The following is a 17488-nucleotide window of genomic DNA, read 5'->3' as shown; positions in this document are numbered from 1 at the left end:
AAAAATTCCGACCTACCTACCCTAATTTTTTTCAGCATGTTACCGGAAACAAAGAATTTTTTTTAGGCCTTATTAAACTGAATATCAAACTTTTTCTTGGCATGGACATGAAACTGACCAATGGCAAGACTTCGTTCTAAGACTGGTCTCCATACTTTGTTTTATAACCTATGAACTAGCCTGGCTCCCAGGCTGCATGGCTATTTTTTATAAATACTGCAAACATTTTATAAGTAAATTACTAGCCTCTAAAACAGCACATTTTTATCTGATGGCTAAACCATTTGGAGTCCGGGGCAATAAAAAATGTCAGTATAGAAACAACCTACTGTAAATGAAGAAAACTTATAGGAGAAATATGACAGAAAAAACATAGGGGCGGGAACCAGTCTACATGGAACCAGTCATATAAAGTGATAAACATTGTTTGAAACATAACTGTTTCTAAATTAAAAGTGACAGTTTAAGGAGACATTTTAATTGTACTTTCATGTTTTAAACAGCATAAAAGAAAATAGTTGTTTTTTTTTGCAACCAACATTTTCAAATAAGGAACTCTTTCTCAACTATAAGCCTTGTTTATGTTTTCCTCAACTAGATTCCATCCTTGCATAGAAGGATTGGCAATACTGTTACCGGCATATCAAACAAGCTTTTCCATTTAATACTCTTCCCTTTCATTCAGTTTTTGTGCAATCTATCAAAACTTATTCCAAAGATAGAATTTTCCTTTTACATTTTCCCCATTATTAACGGCAGATACATATCTACCCATCCTCTTCCAAGCCTACTTACAAATTATATCACTAAATGTTGTTCTTCTAAATTTGGGATCCTTTGGTCATATTTAACATCTTTGTGTAAATTGGAATCCTTTGGGTATATTTTAATATCTTTTTGTGTGAAGAGTTCTTTAAGGCTACATGATTCACCAACAAGTACAACATCTCCTCTAAAATCTCTCCTTTTTATCTGGCAAACAAGAAAACAAGAAAAATGCATTTAGGTTTTGGCGCAAACAACAGCACAGTGATATACTGAAACATTTATCAATTATGCAACCATGAGCTAATGAGTTTTTAAACCAAATATTATCAAATAAATGCATTTCTGAATCTGAGCCCGCTTTGAACAGAATTTTAATGTGAAATAAATGGTAGTATTAAATGAATGTAATTTTCATATAAAATTACATGGGAAAGTCAAATAAGAATGCGGCATGTGTTACTATAGGTAGCGAGGTTTATGTATTTTCTAATGGTTTTTCTTCAGCTCATTTAAGAAAATTGTTTATGAATCTGTTGAAAGAAACAAAATTTATCAATACTTTTTAATAACAGTTATTTTTTTCCTCTGTTTATTATGAAAATCAGAAAAAATATAATTTGATAAATTTATTATCATTTTAAATAATAAATGAAACAGACAACATTTTTGTCCTTTATTTTCTTTTTACTTCCAATATACACATGCACAGACCTATGGATTTACATACCGTGGGTAGAACGGAAAATAAAGGAGTTTACAACAGTTTTCTGTTCTGCCCTTGATGTGTATAAATTCAGTGGAGAAAACAGATTTGTAACAATTGATACTTCTATAAAGTAATACAGTCAAAGTATCCTAAGGAAGCCAGCCAACAGAGTGACACAATCGGGCTGCTTAAGACAGGTGCCTGCTTAACCCTTAGCCTACTAAATTTCTATAATGGACTTGTCCATCTTTCAATTTGGACAGTACCATTAACTGTTAAAAGGGGTGTTCACTGAAAATTTACTGACTGAATAGCGAACAGTGCAGATCATGATCAGAGTGCACGGATGTGCAGGCTGATCTTGGTCTGCACTGGTCGCAAAGGCAGAATCAATCGTGTCCAGCATGGTAAGGTTTAAGGCAAATTGTCATCAGTACAGAAATCCAATTCAGAAAGATGGCTAACATACCTGGCTGCTAAAACCGGAGTTCACTCGAATTTCTTTTCACTCAAAACTGCTGACCCCATTTATTTTTCTAAAAAACAAACATCTGATATTTTAAAATTGGCTGACATGTTAAAATAGTTGGGATATGTACATTAAGCCTATGAGATTTAAAGACAGAAAAGTTTTACTTCCAAATAATATCAAAAACTGATCTCTATTGCAATGTCAAGACTGATCTGATCCCCATGTCTATTTTTAGCAATGGTCAGCCTCGTCTACAAGTTTACTCAAAGAATTTTTGAATTTGTGAGGTTTTTCCTTCACACAAGAATAACTATCAATCTGATTCTCTGAATTTTGTCCCGACTCCTTCAAGAAATTATGTGAAGGCACATGTCAAATTTTGCCCCACCATCCACAAAATATGAAACCTATTTCATGAAGAATTGTTGCTGATGTTGCTGATTTATGGCAAAACAGGGTCTTTCAACTATTTTTAATGAACTTAGGCAGAGAAAATTCGCTACTAATTACTAAATTCTATGCTTTGCCTACTTTACCAATTATGCAAATGACTAGCTGAAATTCATGGACGGAAAAAGTGTCTTTCAATAAACGATTTTTTGAAAATCCATGCTTCAAAAACAAAGTCAGTCCAGAATCATTGAGATACAAATGAGCTGCACCATGAGAAAACCAACATAGTGCATTTGCGACCAGCATGGATCCAGACCAGCCTGCACATCTGTGCAGTCTGGTCGGGATTCATGCTGTTCGCTAACGGTTTCTCTAATTGCAATAGGCTTTGAAAGCGAACAGCATGGATCCTGACCAGACTGTGCAGATGCGCAGGCTGGTCTGGATCCATGCTTGTTGCAAATGCACTATGTTGGTTTTCTCATGGTGCAGCTCAAATGAACTTTTTTCATATGTCCATTGTAAAGCATCAATATGTTAAAAGCACCATCTAAGACATTCAAAAAGTTACTGATACCTTCAGGTGGTATTTTCACCGATATGTTTACATGTATGTATCGGCAAGGAATTATTACTTTATATTAAAACTTTTTATTTACTTATAAAAGTCTTTAAAATCAGAAAATAAATTAAAACAATTACTATTTCTTTGAAAAATGAACTTATATGTAACAAACATGGAAGAAGACATAGCTAATATAAATGTACAAATGTTTAAGCAAAATATGCCGATTAAAAGGAGATGCTTCAAACTTTATATAACATTTCACAATATCTCATGCAGTTTAATACATATCTAATCTTTTTCTTTATATTTTCAACTTATTGTAAACTGCGTTATACTATATGCTCCATTCAGTATACAAAGATCTGTTGGAATTTTTTTCTCTCTATTTTTACCCTGCTATGCATAATTCTAAAAGAAACAAACATTAAATATATATATAGAGGTGGAAACAGTATGGAGAGGTGGAACCAGTATGGAGCGTTGGAACCAGTATGGAGCAGTGGAACCAGTATGGAGTGGTGGAACCAGTATGGAGTGGTGGAACCAGTCGGTGCTCAGCGTATTTTCATAATGAATGCTTCTCTACAACAGAACTGAACTTAACTCTAAATTTCTTTCGATATTTATTATCCATGGCATTGGTAAAATCCTTAAAAAAAAAATATATACACTTTTCAGGAAACAGTCTTTTGTCTGAACAGGTAATTTTTTTTTTTAAATTGATATTGTCAGGAAACAGTCTTTTGTTGGAACAGGTAAATCCATTGCCTACTAACAGAAAGAGGACCAGTTCTCTGTGTAATGAAAAGATATGATGGACTGTCAAACACAGTCTGTTTTTCATAGAGATAAGCTAAAGTCATACATAGTGTAAAACTTCTATTAATCAATTATATATTTAAAACTGACAACATTTATCTGGGAAATATTAGAAATTTTCTCCCAATATTTTCAGTGTATTTTTGATGTAATCCAAAATGGAAGTTTGTCGAATAAATTAAATTTTTCATTCATTTTATTTCTTTATAATTACAAGAGTTGTCACTATTGGTGACAAAAGCCCCTGAAGTGTGCCCAAGAATGCTTCAGTTGTCTGCGCAAAATATGCCAGAATAGTTTAGGTATGAATTTTGTGACCTTGACCTTGACCTGCGAGAGACCCGGAAACCCTTATGCCAAGTAATTTTAAAATCCCTTTATCAACGGCAGAGTTATGGACTGGACAAGAAACAGACCATGTACAGTTTGTAAAAATTTAAGTATAAAAGGGGCATAATTCGGTCAAAAATACAAATCAGAGTTATGGGGGATTGTTACCACACATGCAGATGATGATGATTAAGATACATTTTAAGTTTCAAGTCTTTATCTTTTATTGCATTTTAGTAGTATCCAGAAGCAAAGACTGCAAAAAAGTTTAAGTACAAACGGGGCATAATTCTGATAAAAACACAATAAGAGTTATGGGGAATGTAGATACATACAGATGATTATAAACAAATACTTTCAATATCAAGTCATCATCTTTTAAAGTACCAAAGATATGTCTATAAACGAAGCTTTAAAAAAAAAATTGACATGAAAATAATTCAAAGTATAACTCCTTGGTGACCTTGACCTTGGGTATAATGGGCCCAGCCCCTATACATACTTTGTTTATATGCTGGACAATGTTTATGTGAACTTAAAGTATGATATAAGTAAAAGTAACAAAGATATGACAGAAAAACAAAGGTTGCCGAAAAACTTTAACCTTAAAAATAACCTAAGTATAACAGCCTGGTGACCTTGACCTTGGGTATAATGGGCTCAGCCCCTAAATATACTTTGTTTATATACTGGACAATGTTCATGTGAAGTTACAGTAAGATATAAGCAATAGTAACAAAGATATGACAGAAAAACAAAAGTTGCTGAAAAACTTTAACCAAGAAGGGTCACGCCGACGCCGATGCCAGGGCGAGTAGTATAGCCTAAACAAAAATTTTAACCAATAAACTCAAAATGTTCTGTCAATCTCCAGGTTGTGGGTTCAAGTCCTATGTCTGACAATATATCTTTTAAAAAAAATTATCTGCAAATGCAACAGACAGGAAAATTGCCACACTTATCTGATCAAACTTTTTCTAACAAACTTTTTTATGGTTCATTTATCAAGTTAACCTTTGTAGAAAATGTCCAATAAAAAATCTTTAAATGTATCTTAGATAAAAGACAAATTACTTAATGATCATTTTGGAATTTTCGACAAAATATTGATAATGTCATTTAATAAGTTACTTTTATATTTATAAGTCGAGATTTTATATACATAAGTATGCTTGGATGTAGTTAAAGGTTATTAGATTTGTATTGAGAAATAAGTGGAAATAATGATCTGGGCTGTGCACCCTGCATGTTGTCTTGATGCTGGTTAAAAATTGATGCTAGTTTCATGAAAACCCTTCCAGTGGTTAAGAAGATATGGAGCAGGCAATAATTTTATCTATTTGATCTTTGACATTAAGATTGACCTTTACCTGGGTTGTGCACCCTGCATGTCATCTTGGATGAGTTTATGAAATGACCTAATTCTTACGAAAATCCTTCCAGTGGTTAAAAAAACATGGAGCGGTCACAAATTTGAGCTATTCGTTTTTTGACCTCTATGTGTATCTTGACCTTCGACCCAACGGCCTCTGTTGTGCACTCTGCATATCATCTTGATAAGGTTAACAGATGTTGTTAGTTTTAGGAAAATCCTAATAGTGGTTTAAGAAGTTATTGAACTGACACAAGTTAATACCATTTGATCTTTTAACCTCCGAGCATGACTTTGAACACTGACCTAGTGACCTTGACCTTGGAGCAAGAGACCTTGGTTGTGCGCACAACATCTTGATGAGGTAAATATTAGATGCTAGTTCTATGAAAATCTTCTGAGTGCTTAAGGAGATATGGAGAGGACACAAAGTTAAGCTATTTGAGCTTTGACCTCCAAGTGTGACCTTAACCTTGGACTGAGTGACCTTGGATGTGCGTTCTGCATGTCATCTTGATGAGATAAATAACTGTTGCATGTTTCATGAAAATGTATATGAAGCGGACATGAATACAGACGGATGGACAAAATTCCTGGCAGAAAAAGTGTTACAGATCTCACTTCTTATGATGACTGCAAGAGAGAATATAAAGAATATAAAATAGTCACCACAGTTAAAACGTTGAAAATGAAATGCTTAAAATTTAAGGTTGTGTGAAAATATATACAATCTTTTAATAATTTAATTTCAATGTCACATATCAGTTTGTTTGTTACATGTATTTCTGTTTATTTGTATAAACATTCAATGAGGGACATAGGGAAGACTAGCTTGCCTCCTCTGTCAGAAAGAATGAACTCATTTGTTTACTTATTAATTTACTTCCTAATTCACTTACTTGTTTCCATTTCGTTTACTTGTTTCCATACTTAATCACTTGTTCGCTTACAAATTTATTGAGTAATTTACTTACTCATTTAACTACTTGTGTACTTATTTATTTCCTTACCTGTTTACTCATCTGTTTACTTACTTACTTACTCTGTTTATCTGTTTACTTACTTATCTGTTTCCTTACTTGTTTACTCATCTGTTCACTTACTTATTTACTTATCTGTTTATTCTGTTTACTTACTTATCTGTTTCCTTACTTGTTTACTTACTTACTTACTCATCTGTTTCCTTACTTGTTTACTCATCTGTTCACTTACTTATTTACTCATCTGTTTATTCTGTTTACTTACTTATCTGTTTCCTTACTTGTTTACTCATCTGTTTACTTACTTATTTACTCATCTGTTTATTCTGTTTACTTACTTATCTGTTTCCTTACTTACTTACTCATCTGTTTACTTACTTATTTACTCATCTGTTTATTCTGTTTACTTACTTATCTGTTTCCTTACTTACTTACTCATCTGTTTCCTTACTTGTTTACTCATCTGTTAACTTACTTATTTACTCATCTGTTTATCCTGTTTACTTACTTATCTCTTTCCTTACTTGTTTACTTACTTACTCACTCATCTGTTTACTTACTTATCTGTTTCCTTACTTGTTTACTCATCTGTTCACTTACTTACTTACTTATCTGTTCACTTACTTACTTACTTATCTGTTCACTTACTTACTTACTTATCTGTTTACTTACTTACCTGTTTCCTTACTTGTTTACTCATCTGTTTCCTTACTTGTTTGCTTACTCTCTTGTTTCCTTAATCCTTTACTTGTTTACTCACTCTTTTACTTACTCCTTTGATTACTTGTCTACTTACTTGCTTACATTCTTGAAGGCAGCCTCTATCTCATCTATTGAGCTGACAATGGATGACCAAAAGTCAAATCAAAACCATATCCATCCTTTTATAACTTTATCCTCCAGCAAACTAAAAAACCTGTAATATTAATATCAATTAGTACTACATACTGTTAAATCCTTATATTGTTTGTGGGAGACTTAATTTTCATGGATTTCATGGTCAATTTAAATTGTATCAAACAAATAAAAAAATCTTTATCTTAATCATATCAAAACCAAAACACTCACGTTAGTATTTCTGGACCTAAACAACAAAATATATTGCCCACAAAATAAAATGATTTGACAGTAAGACAGTCATGTTTTTTTTTCTGATTGTGACTAATCGAGCTTCTAAACCTCTCCACAGCATCAACCAAGCTCTGGTGGCTCCTTAAAGGAGTAAAGTGGAACCATTTGAAACTAGAAATGTGTCCATGGGACACAGATGCCCCCACTACATGACAAAGGACACAGATCAACTTTGTGAAAACAATATGTTGCTATTTAAAAAAAAATGCAAAAAATAACCATATATAATACACATATAAACATATATGCTTTCTTGAGATTTTTAGATACCTGTCAATCACTGCATACATTAAAATGACAATTTTTTCCTAGGTCAGGGGCCATAACTTCTACAATACTGAATGAATCTGGACGCGAAACCCCAGGTGCACAACTGCACATGCTAACCAACATTCCTGTAAACTTTGGTGACTCTAGGTCAAATACTTTTGGAGCTACGCGCGACACAAAATTAAAATGACCAATTTTTACAAAGTCAGGGGCCATAACTCCTACATGACTGAATGAATCCAGAGGCAATACCCCAGGTGCACAACTACACATGCTGACCAACATTCCTGTAAAGTTTTGTGACCCTACGTCAAATACTTTTGGAGCTAGGCGCGACAACATTCTCGGATGGACAAGGGCAAATCTATATGCCCCCCCCCCATAGTGGGGGCATAAAAACTTGACAGAGGCAGCTGGACAGGTCTATGCCATGATGCTACAGACCAAATTTGGTGTAAATCTGACCAGTAGCTTCAAATGAGATATTAATTAAAGTAAAAATACTGAAGGTGGACAATGAATCAAACTAAAAGGAACTTTGTAAACTCTAACAGAAGTGCCATTATCTTTGGTCTAATATCTAAGCTCTCATTTTACTTAGCCCTTATCATGCTGGACATGTTTGATTATGCCTTTGCGACCAGTGTAGATCATGATCTATCTGTGCAGTCTGATCATGATCTACACTGTTCGCCATTCAGTCAGTATCTTTTGGTATGCACCCCATTTAACAGTTAATGGTACTGTCAAAATTGAAAGATTGATAAGTTCATTGTAGAAATTTAGCAGGTTAAAGGTTACTTAGAATGTCCATCTTCACCTGCCGCTCCACTAGTCTTACCATTTCATAAACCATTTTCAATAAACATATTTTCGAAAATATCATTTTGTATCTCATTTATAAAAATATTACAAAACATATATGACGCTACTCCATAAACCATCATAATTCAAATCTCATTTATTTACAACACATACATCCTCTTCAACAGTTGAATTTTGCTGGGCCTTTGAAGAAAACGCATTATTTCGCCGATAACCAATCTTTGCAAAACACATTTCAACCCAACTTAAAGACTACCTCAGCAAAGAAATGAGAGAAAAACTCTTCAAAAAGGCATCAAGGAAATTCATATGACTTCTGTTTGAATGTAGATCCATTTTTCATATATTTACATCAAGCGCGAACATTAAAAAGGAACATTAAGATTATATCTCGCTATGATAGCTCATTAAAAAACCCATAACTAGCTGTGTACCACATTACATACATAGGTACTCTTCCCCAGTTATTCTAACTTGTTTGTTTTTTATCCCTTTTCTAAATCTTTGCCAAAAATAAATGCTTCATAATTTGATTATACCTCTGATGAAATGAGGCTTGTACAAATATCTGATCTAAATGTTTTGCATGCAGAGCTAATGGCCAAAGGCTACTACCTCTTGCCAAACCACCGACAAGAAGAAAAAAAAAATGCATCCTGATAATGGGTTCGGGAACTATTTACACTTACCTAAAAAGGATTGTCATATGATAACAGACAGAAAAAAAGACAAGGATACCAGCTTTTTCTATAGTAGGGGTCTTTAATAGACCTCTATCCCTGAGAACATTTCTTTCAAATGATGCAGTTTTGCAGTTTTGGCAAAAATTATTTTTAATCCCCATTGATCGACTACTGAGCTATTTTCACCCTAAGTCCACTTACTGTCTAAGCAGAAAAAAGAAACACCCGATTAAGTAATACATATGTTCACATGTATTACAAGTTACGGAACCACTGCCTGGAAAATACAACTGCAAATTCCAGTTAAAGAAAGACAACTCTTCCAATCCTAATTCTCAAACACAGAATGAGTAATAAACCTGATGGAGCATACATAAGAGAAACAAAACAACTAAGACAGACATGCGACATCAGATCAGCTGCATTTTAGTTTTATGAAAGTCCTTCTTGTGGTTAAGAAGAAACAAGACAAGAGCTGTCACAGGAGACAGCGCTCTGCATGAGTATAAATTTACAGATCAAGCGTTTGAAAATGCTAAAATTATATTTAGACTCAAAATCGCAGCTTGAAATTAATTGATTTACTTATGGTATACATAAATACAGGTCATTTGCAACTTTCAGTCATTTCTATTGATCTAGATTTTTCTGAAAATGCCAAAAATTCAAAGTAAACTTAAATGGCTGAAACTCGCAAATGACCTTAACTAATGCTTACTGTAAATAAACCAATAAAAATTCAAGCTGCAGTTTTGAGAATAATGAAATTTCATTAGTTTTCATACATACAATCTGTAAAGGGCGAAAGCCACGAAGCCAGGAAATCGGCCTAAAAAATCACAATTTCTAAAAATAAAGTTTTTTGAAAAAAAATCGATATTTTTCATTAGGGCACTCTATGACCATTTATCTACAATATTTACTTTTGAGTTGTGATTTGTTTCTATTGAGAATTATGACAGATAATAAAGTACTGATCTACAACTTTACCATATTTTCATTGGTTTCACATCTTTTAATCCAAAAAATCATATGGAGCACAGGCCTCGACCACAAATTTTTCTTCTTCTTTAAATTAACAAACCTATTTCATTCAAAAATATATTTAAATTTTTGTGGTCGAAGCCTGTGCTGATAGTGAAACATTAATTTTTATGTCCGCTGGTGTCCAACGAAAAGTGTTCAATGCACTGGTAAATCCAAGGATTACGTAGATGGTTGTGAAATGTGCTTGATATTTTATAAAGAAATCCAGATTAGAAGCAATAAATGTTTACCACACAATATTGTCTGTTATTATTCTTTACTATGTTGATCAATTCAACGGAATAAATACCCTGGTAGCTGACGACAACAACAACAACAACCACCAACACAACAACAACAACAACAACATTGCATTGTTTACGCTCTACCTAGCAACATGAGAGGGTAAAAAATATATCGTAATCTTCGCTCGAATCTACAACGATTTCTCTGAAGTGATGTGATTTACTGAATTACTATGGACCCTTTGTAGCCAGAAAAAAAAATCATCCACTGATCAAGTGAGTAGATTTATTTGACACTACTGTAATAAAAAATTCAAAATGAAACCATCGATGAAAATGAAACCAAAGACGATTTATTTCAGCCGTCGCACCGTAGTGGAAAAATTTACTGATCTGAATTGCAAAATTACCTTTTGAAGTATACATAAATGATGGCTTCTTGAACAGACGAATTGTACTTGCCTTGTCAAAATACTCCGCCCACTTTCAGTCAATATTTACTAACCTAAATATAGACTGCTAAAAATAGTAACATGCTTCTGTTCTTATATAATTTCATGGACCATTTATGTAACGGAAAATTAGGACAGTGGATACGTCACTGCCCCAAGAACTGAAAGACCGAAGATCGATTCTTGACATTTTATATTTTTTTTTATTATTTTTTTTTTCATTCTCACTGTTTATTCCAAATTCAATAAAATGCATTTTAATCTAAATATAACATAGATAATGCCATCATAGATAGAATGTTTTACAGAAAAACAACGTAATAATATAATGTTTTATAGAAACTGATAACTTCCCCGCATGAATCAGTAGTTGATATAAATTGTATGTTTAAAATACAATGAACATCCGTCTTTCTTGAACCTCTGGAATTTGTATACAGTGTCTTCTGCGGAGCTTATTGAGAGGGTATCAACGTGACCGCAATCAATAGATGACTGAAAATAATTGATCATTGATTTTTAGCTTATTTATAATCACAATAGGTACCCGATAACAGGAGTTTCCAGAAGACTGTTTGTTACCTAAGTATGACGATGGTGCGTAAAATATGGTAACGAGGACGCTTCAATTTCAGAGTCATTAACTGGTTCTTAAGCATGTCAGTGTAAATCAAGTTAACACTGGACTCCCTTTTTCCAATGTTATTCATTTAATAAGAGTTGCGGGAGCTCGAACTCGTGGTCCCTGTTTACGTAGGCAGATAGTTACCACTGAACCATTCTCACACCGTATTAATCATTGAACACACGGATGTTAACGCTTTTATGTTAAAAACAAAACAAACAAAAAACAAAACAAAAAACAAAAACAACTGCTACAATGCTTCATAATAAATGAAATTAACAATTTCACTTGCTGCTTTTAAAGGATGCTAATAGGTGCATAATTTTACGAATATTCACTAATGTGGATGTTATTTTTTTCCAGAATGCCAAAGTTTTATCCATGTGCTGTGTGTCAAAAAAGAACAAAGCCAAAAGAACGAAGGTCAATAAACAGAGACATTAAGAAATATCTACAGAGAAGGTTGTTTATTGAGACCAAAGAAAGTGACATTATATGTAACAAGTGCAGACACAAGTATTATGTGGCAGAAACACTGACTTACAAAAAAAATGAAAACAATCGGTCAGATCCAGAATATATTCCATCAACAACACAACCAAGGAGCAAAAGTACCCCAGTTAGTCCACCATCAGTCAGTTTAAATTTGAAAACTACAAGCAAAACTCACTCTCGATGTTTAGTGTGCAAGCGACCGGGTCCAAAGCTTGTTGTTCTGACGTCTGATGCCAGATTCAGTGTATTTCTGGAACAGAATATACTAATACCTGCTGGTTCTAGATGTTGTCCTGTCCATCTGTATGAAGGACTTCTCAGTGCCACTTCTTTGGAAAATGTGCCAGTCATAGAAAATGCTTATGTAACAGGACATTCATTCTTAAACTTCTTACACAAATGCGGGAAGTGTGTCGCAGCAGACAAAACAAACTTGATTTTGATTATTTGAAAGACTCTGATTATGAAAGCTTGACTGGTTTAAACCATATTCAGTTTGATGATGTTTTTCGCCACATAGCAGACAAACTCCGAAATACACCAGCCAGATCTGCACGTACTACACTTGGTATATTTCTGCTAAAGATGAAGTCAGGTTTATCAAACAAGTTACTGTCAACACTGTTTGGAATTAGCAGATCAAGCATCCGACGTGCTATTTCATCTGCCAGACAGGCTCTGATGAGAGGATTTGTTCCTTTGTACCTAGGTATTGAAAGCCTGACAAGGGAAGATATAATAAACAACCATACCAGACCGTTAGCAAAGTCTTTGTTTAACGCGAACAATGGACAGCTGATACTCGTTCTTGATGGCACATACGTATACATTCAAAAGAGCAACAACTTCAGCTTTCAAAGACGTACTTATTCAATGCACAAAGGTCGTCCCTTAGTTAAGCCCATGGTTATAGTAACGACAACAGGATATTTTGTCACTATCATGGGCCCTTACTTTGCTGATTCAAAAAATAATGATGCGTCCATTCTAAATCATATGTTAAAAACAAATACAGAGGAAATCAGAAACTTTGTACAGAAGATATGATGTATTTGTAGTTGATAGGGGTTTTCGGATTCCCTGTCACTTCTGGAGGATTTAGGTATTAGAGCTGAGATGCCGTCTTTTATCAATAAAGGTCAGAAGCAGATGCCTTGTGAAGATGCAAACAACAGTAGATTTGTTACAAAGGTAAATACTAGTCGGTTTTATTACTATATGTAAAGTCATTTTTGCATCAAATATAACTGAAAATACAGTAAATGAGTTTATTATGTAAGCCTCAAAGCCGAGTTAGACATATTTAAGTTATGATGATATTAGATAAAGCAATTAATACAAGTTTATAAAACTCATGTAATATCGTTTTACATTATTATTATATATTACACATATATTAAATATGTAGGGGGAAAATGCGGTCATACATGTACAGGTACGCTGTATATTTCCTTTGTAATTTCAATGCGTTTGCAGGTAATTCACTAGTCTTTCTTTATAAACTCTAACTGTAAAACTGAAACTGCAAATATCGTTTGATTGGGATCATCTGCCATTTTTAGTAGATGTTTATTATGTGCACATACATATACATGTTCGCGGAAGAACTATCTTTGCTTTTAAACCCATTCTAAACTGTTTAAAACTAACAGCACTTTAGGCATTAATTATTACGTCTATGCATACGTGTCGTCTGCTACTAGTAGATTTTCACATCATGAATTAAATATCTTAATTAAATGAGCTGCGCCATGAGAAAACTAATATAGCGGCTTTGCGACCAGCATGGATCCAGATCAGCCTGCGCATCCACGCAGTCTGGCCAGGATCCATGCTGTTGGCTCTCAAAGCGCAGGCTGGTCAGGACCCATGCTGGCCGCAAAGCCACTATGTTGGTTTTCTCATGGCGCTGCTCAAATGTAATATTCATTAAGTTTTAAAAGTAATTGATATAGTACATTCTAAGTCAAGTCCATGAGGTTTAATTACCATCGCCATTATATTACGTTATTGGGACTATATAAGCACTCTCTTAAGTACGAGTAAGTAGGTTTTTTTTTTGTTTTTTTTTTTTCAAATACAGATCGTAAAAATGGACTGTTGATCTACTTCATTAATTTACCTTTCTTTTTACATTCTTTGTGCATGTTTTGTGTTATATCTTACAGATTCGTTGGGTGGTTGAATCAGCAAATGCCCGAATTAAAAGTTGGAAGTATTTCAATTACGTTCTGCCAACTAACCAAATTCCATACATTGGAGACTACCTGAGAATAGTATGTGCGCTTTCAAATAAGTATTTCCAGCCACTATGCTCTCCTCACAGTGAAGATGGTGACACTCGTTTGGCTTCGAGGATGCTGTCATTATCATCTGGTGGTAACACTTTGAAGTCTTATGTTGAAGCAAATAATCTTGAAAGAAGGTCTGCACTCTGGAAACCGGTAAGTGATGTTGTACTTGACAATTTTCCGAGGTTCACCGAGGAGCAACTACGCTCATTGACATGTGGCGTATATCAACTGAAAATGTCTTCGAGCTACATACAAGAGCATTTAGATGGCAACTGTGATATACAGGTACATGCAGACGACAATGACTTGTTACGCGTTTGGATTCAAAGTCGTCATACGTCGTCAAGGAAATATCTTCTATGGATCAGATATTCGTTGTCTGATATTATTGCATGGTACTGTAAATGTCGTGCCGGAGAACGTGTTGTCGGCATGTGTTCTCACATTGCCTCTGTTGTTTGGTATCTAAGTTATGCGCGACATTTAGAGAGTAACATTTATGGAGTTCAAAACTGGGGAGAATATCTCGCTGATGCTAGCAAAATACCAGAGCCAATAGATTTGTCAGATTCAGAAAGTGAAGCCAGTATTATAGAAGAGTGACTGTTTATACTGTGCTAGATAAATATGTTACAATTTGTTGTAAAAGTATAGATATTGTAAGACAGTAGGATTTTTACGACAGAAGTGTCATAGTTAGACGTTACATTTGTTTATTTTCGGTTATCGTTTCAACATTCTTACATGTACACTGTTGTATTTACGTCATTTGCATTTGGCAATTATAAAAATGGTGACGTTTTGACTGATTCAAATTAATATGTTTCTGACTGATTCAAATTAATATGTTGTAAATGGAAACTCTTGTTGTCTGTTATATCTGTATTAAAAACAATATTGCAGAATTCAAAAAACGTTCATTTATGACCGATAGTCATCGGCCGTTCTACATATTATGTAGAGATTGAATCTAAGTAATTCTATGTCCTATTTGGTTAAGATTTTATTTAAGCTTGTTGGATTGAAACTTCACTCACATGTTCATTGTGATGAAATGACATGCAATTTTCAAATTGGATAACTCCGTTTCACTTCTTTAAACAGTTATCTCCATTTTCAACTACCGTTTTCATAAGTGATAAGGTTTTTGAACAGCCAAACGTTGCAAGTTGTTTATGAATATTTATTAATGTAATTGTTGTAGCATGCATAGTATACTTGTATTCCTGGATTTTATTTCAGCAAACGCTTATAAAATCAGAAAGAAAACATAAGCGTCGGTCGTTAAAGAGGAAACATGCATTTTTTTCTGATATCCCTAAGATATATCAATTGTAAAACGTATCCGAAGTTATTTCGTAAACATCCAGTCATTGCGATAGAGCTTGTTTATTAGTCATCTGGAACTATTTTAAGTACTTTTGCACTGATTTAGATATTGCAAACTTTGTTGGCGATCGTAATTTTGCGGTTTCCGGTTCAGGCGGTAACAAGGCTCTGTCCATATGCCACTTAAACAGTTTCGAACGCGTTGGATACTCGTAAAGTCTTGTTTTCCTAAAATCAGAAGACGGAAATGAATGAAAACTTATGAACTATTTTTAAGCATTATGTTCCTACAGTAAGGTATGAAAATGTGTAGACAACTTTCATATAATACGAGTTTTGAAGGCATCATTGAACAAAAATAGAAAGCTCTGTCCTTTATGCCGGAACTACAAGTAATACATGTGAAAGACTTATCAGTATACTGTTCATTCAATATCCTAAATATATATCGCTACTTCCTCCGTTCATCTCGCAATTCTTGTCCGGCACCACTGACTGGAATTAAGCGAAACTTCGAGTGAAGCTTCTGTCCATAATAATAGGATTCGGTCCAATTTCGAGTTATTATCCTTTATTCATTTAATTTAATGTACTATAGTTACAGGTTACGAGAAATATGCACGAGTTCTGCAACAGAAATATTGCGCGATTTTAGCAACGCAATATTCTTCCGTTAAAGAATCGATCCATCGATAATAACATTTTGATTACATACGTATTTACAAGTATAAATATAATGTAAATATTTCGAATTTGTTAAGTAGCCTGAATGATTGACAATACTGAACTAAAAGAAGAATTTATGCAATGACACACATTAAATTAAAAAATACGTCGCGCATCCGATATGAAATGCAGGCGTCAGTGTATGGAAATACTGACCTGTCGCTACCATAGTTACTTAACGGGGAATAGAAACAAGAATGTAATAACTCCATTTATTATATACTATATTATTTTTCTCTTAGAACTAACTGCTGGTGTTCCAAGAAACATTTTTTGGAAGTTTTACTGCTAAAACAAATAGTGTGCCCATTCAATGAATTCCGCTATTGTGCGTTAAATATGAAATAGTTTTAGATATTTTGCGTAGCATGCATTGGTTTTACCGATAGTTTCTTGTTATAAACTGATTTAAATAGACAATTTAAAATGAACCTACTGTAATTTCTTTTGCATTTATCAGGTTTTTATCAATGAACAATACACTTTTATACATATGATCAGGCAGTAAAATAATTGAATAAAACCGCCTTATGTGAATAACATTAAACGTAGTTCTTATCGTATTGTATTTTATTCACTTTGTTATCATTACATCATATGAATGTATTGTAAACATGTATTGAAAAGACATTAAATGTTTTTACTGAAATCAGGTTGTTATTAATACACGACAAGACTGATTAGATACAAACTGTGTCATAATAAGCGTTCGTTAACTAACCCTAAGTTCAACGTCATGACGTCGTTTATCTTTCACCGAAACGACGTCAAAATGTATATTACTATTGGGTAAATAAACAGCTTGGAAAAACAAAAGAACATTGATTAATGTTAATAAAAATATTAGAAAACGAATAAAGACACATTAATGCTTCATTTACTTAATTTTCAAACATTTCTGACTTTGGGCCGATTTTGACCATTTCTGAACTTAGCCCTTTATACATTGAAAAATCTGTAAATATACCACTTCCCTAGC

The 17488-nt window shown here is 33.7% G+C and overlaps 1 protein-coding gene across 1 annotated transcript; it reads left to right on the top strand.

Annotated features, from left to right (window-relative positions):
* Positions 1 to 3360: 3360 nt before the first annotated feature.
* On the top strand, positions 3361 to 15057 carry LOC128546277 (uncharacterized). The gene is made up of 5 exons (XM_053516653.1): positions 3361 to 3466; positions 9580 to 9667; positions 12029 to 12524; positions 13226 to 13351; positions 14329 to 15057. Exons 1-5 carry the CDS (start codon positions 3361 to 3363, stop codon positions 15055 to 15057), a joined length of 1545 nt encoding a protein of 514 aa, XP_053372628.1.
* The last annotated feature ends 2431 nt before the right edge of the window (positions 15058 to 17488 follow it).

The sequence above is a fragment of the Mercenaria mercenaria genome, chromosome 10, assembly GCF_021730395.1.
Source record: "Mercenaria mercenaria strain notata chromosome 10, MADL_Memer_1, whole genome shotgun sequence".
In the NCBI taxonomy this organism is placed as follows: domain Eukaryota; kingdom Metazoa; phylum Mollusca; class Bivalvia; order Venerida; family Veneridae; genus Mercenaria; species Mercenaria mercenaria.
The sequence above is the reverse complement of the archived record's forward strand: the minus strand, read 5'-3'. Positions and strand labels throughout refer to the sequence as shown.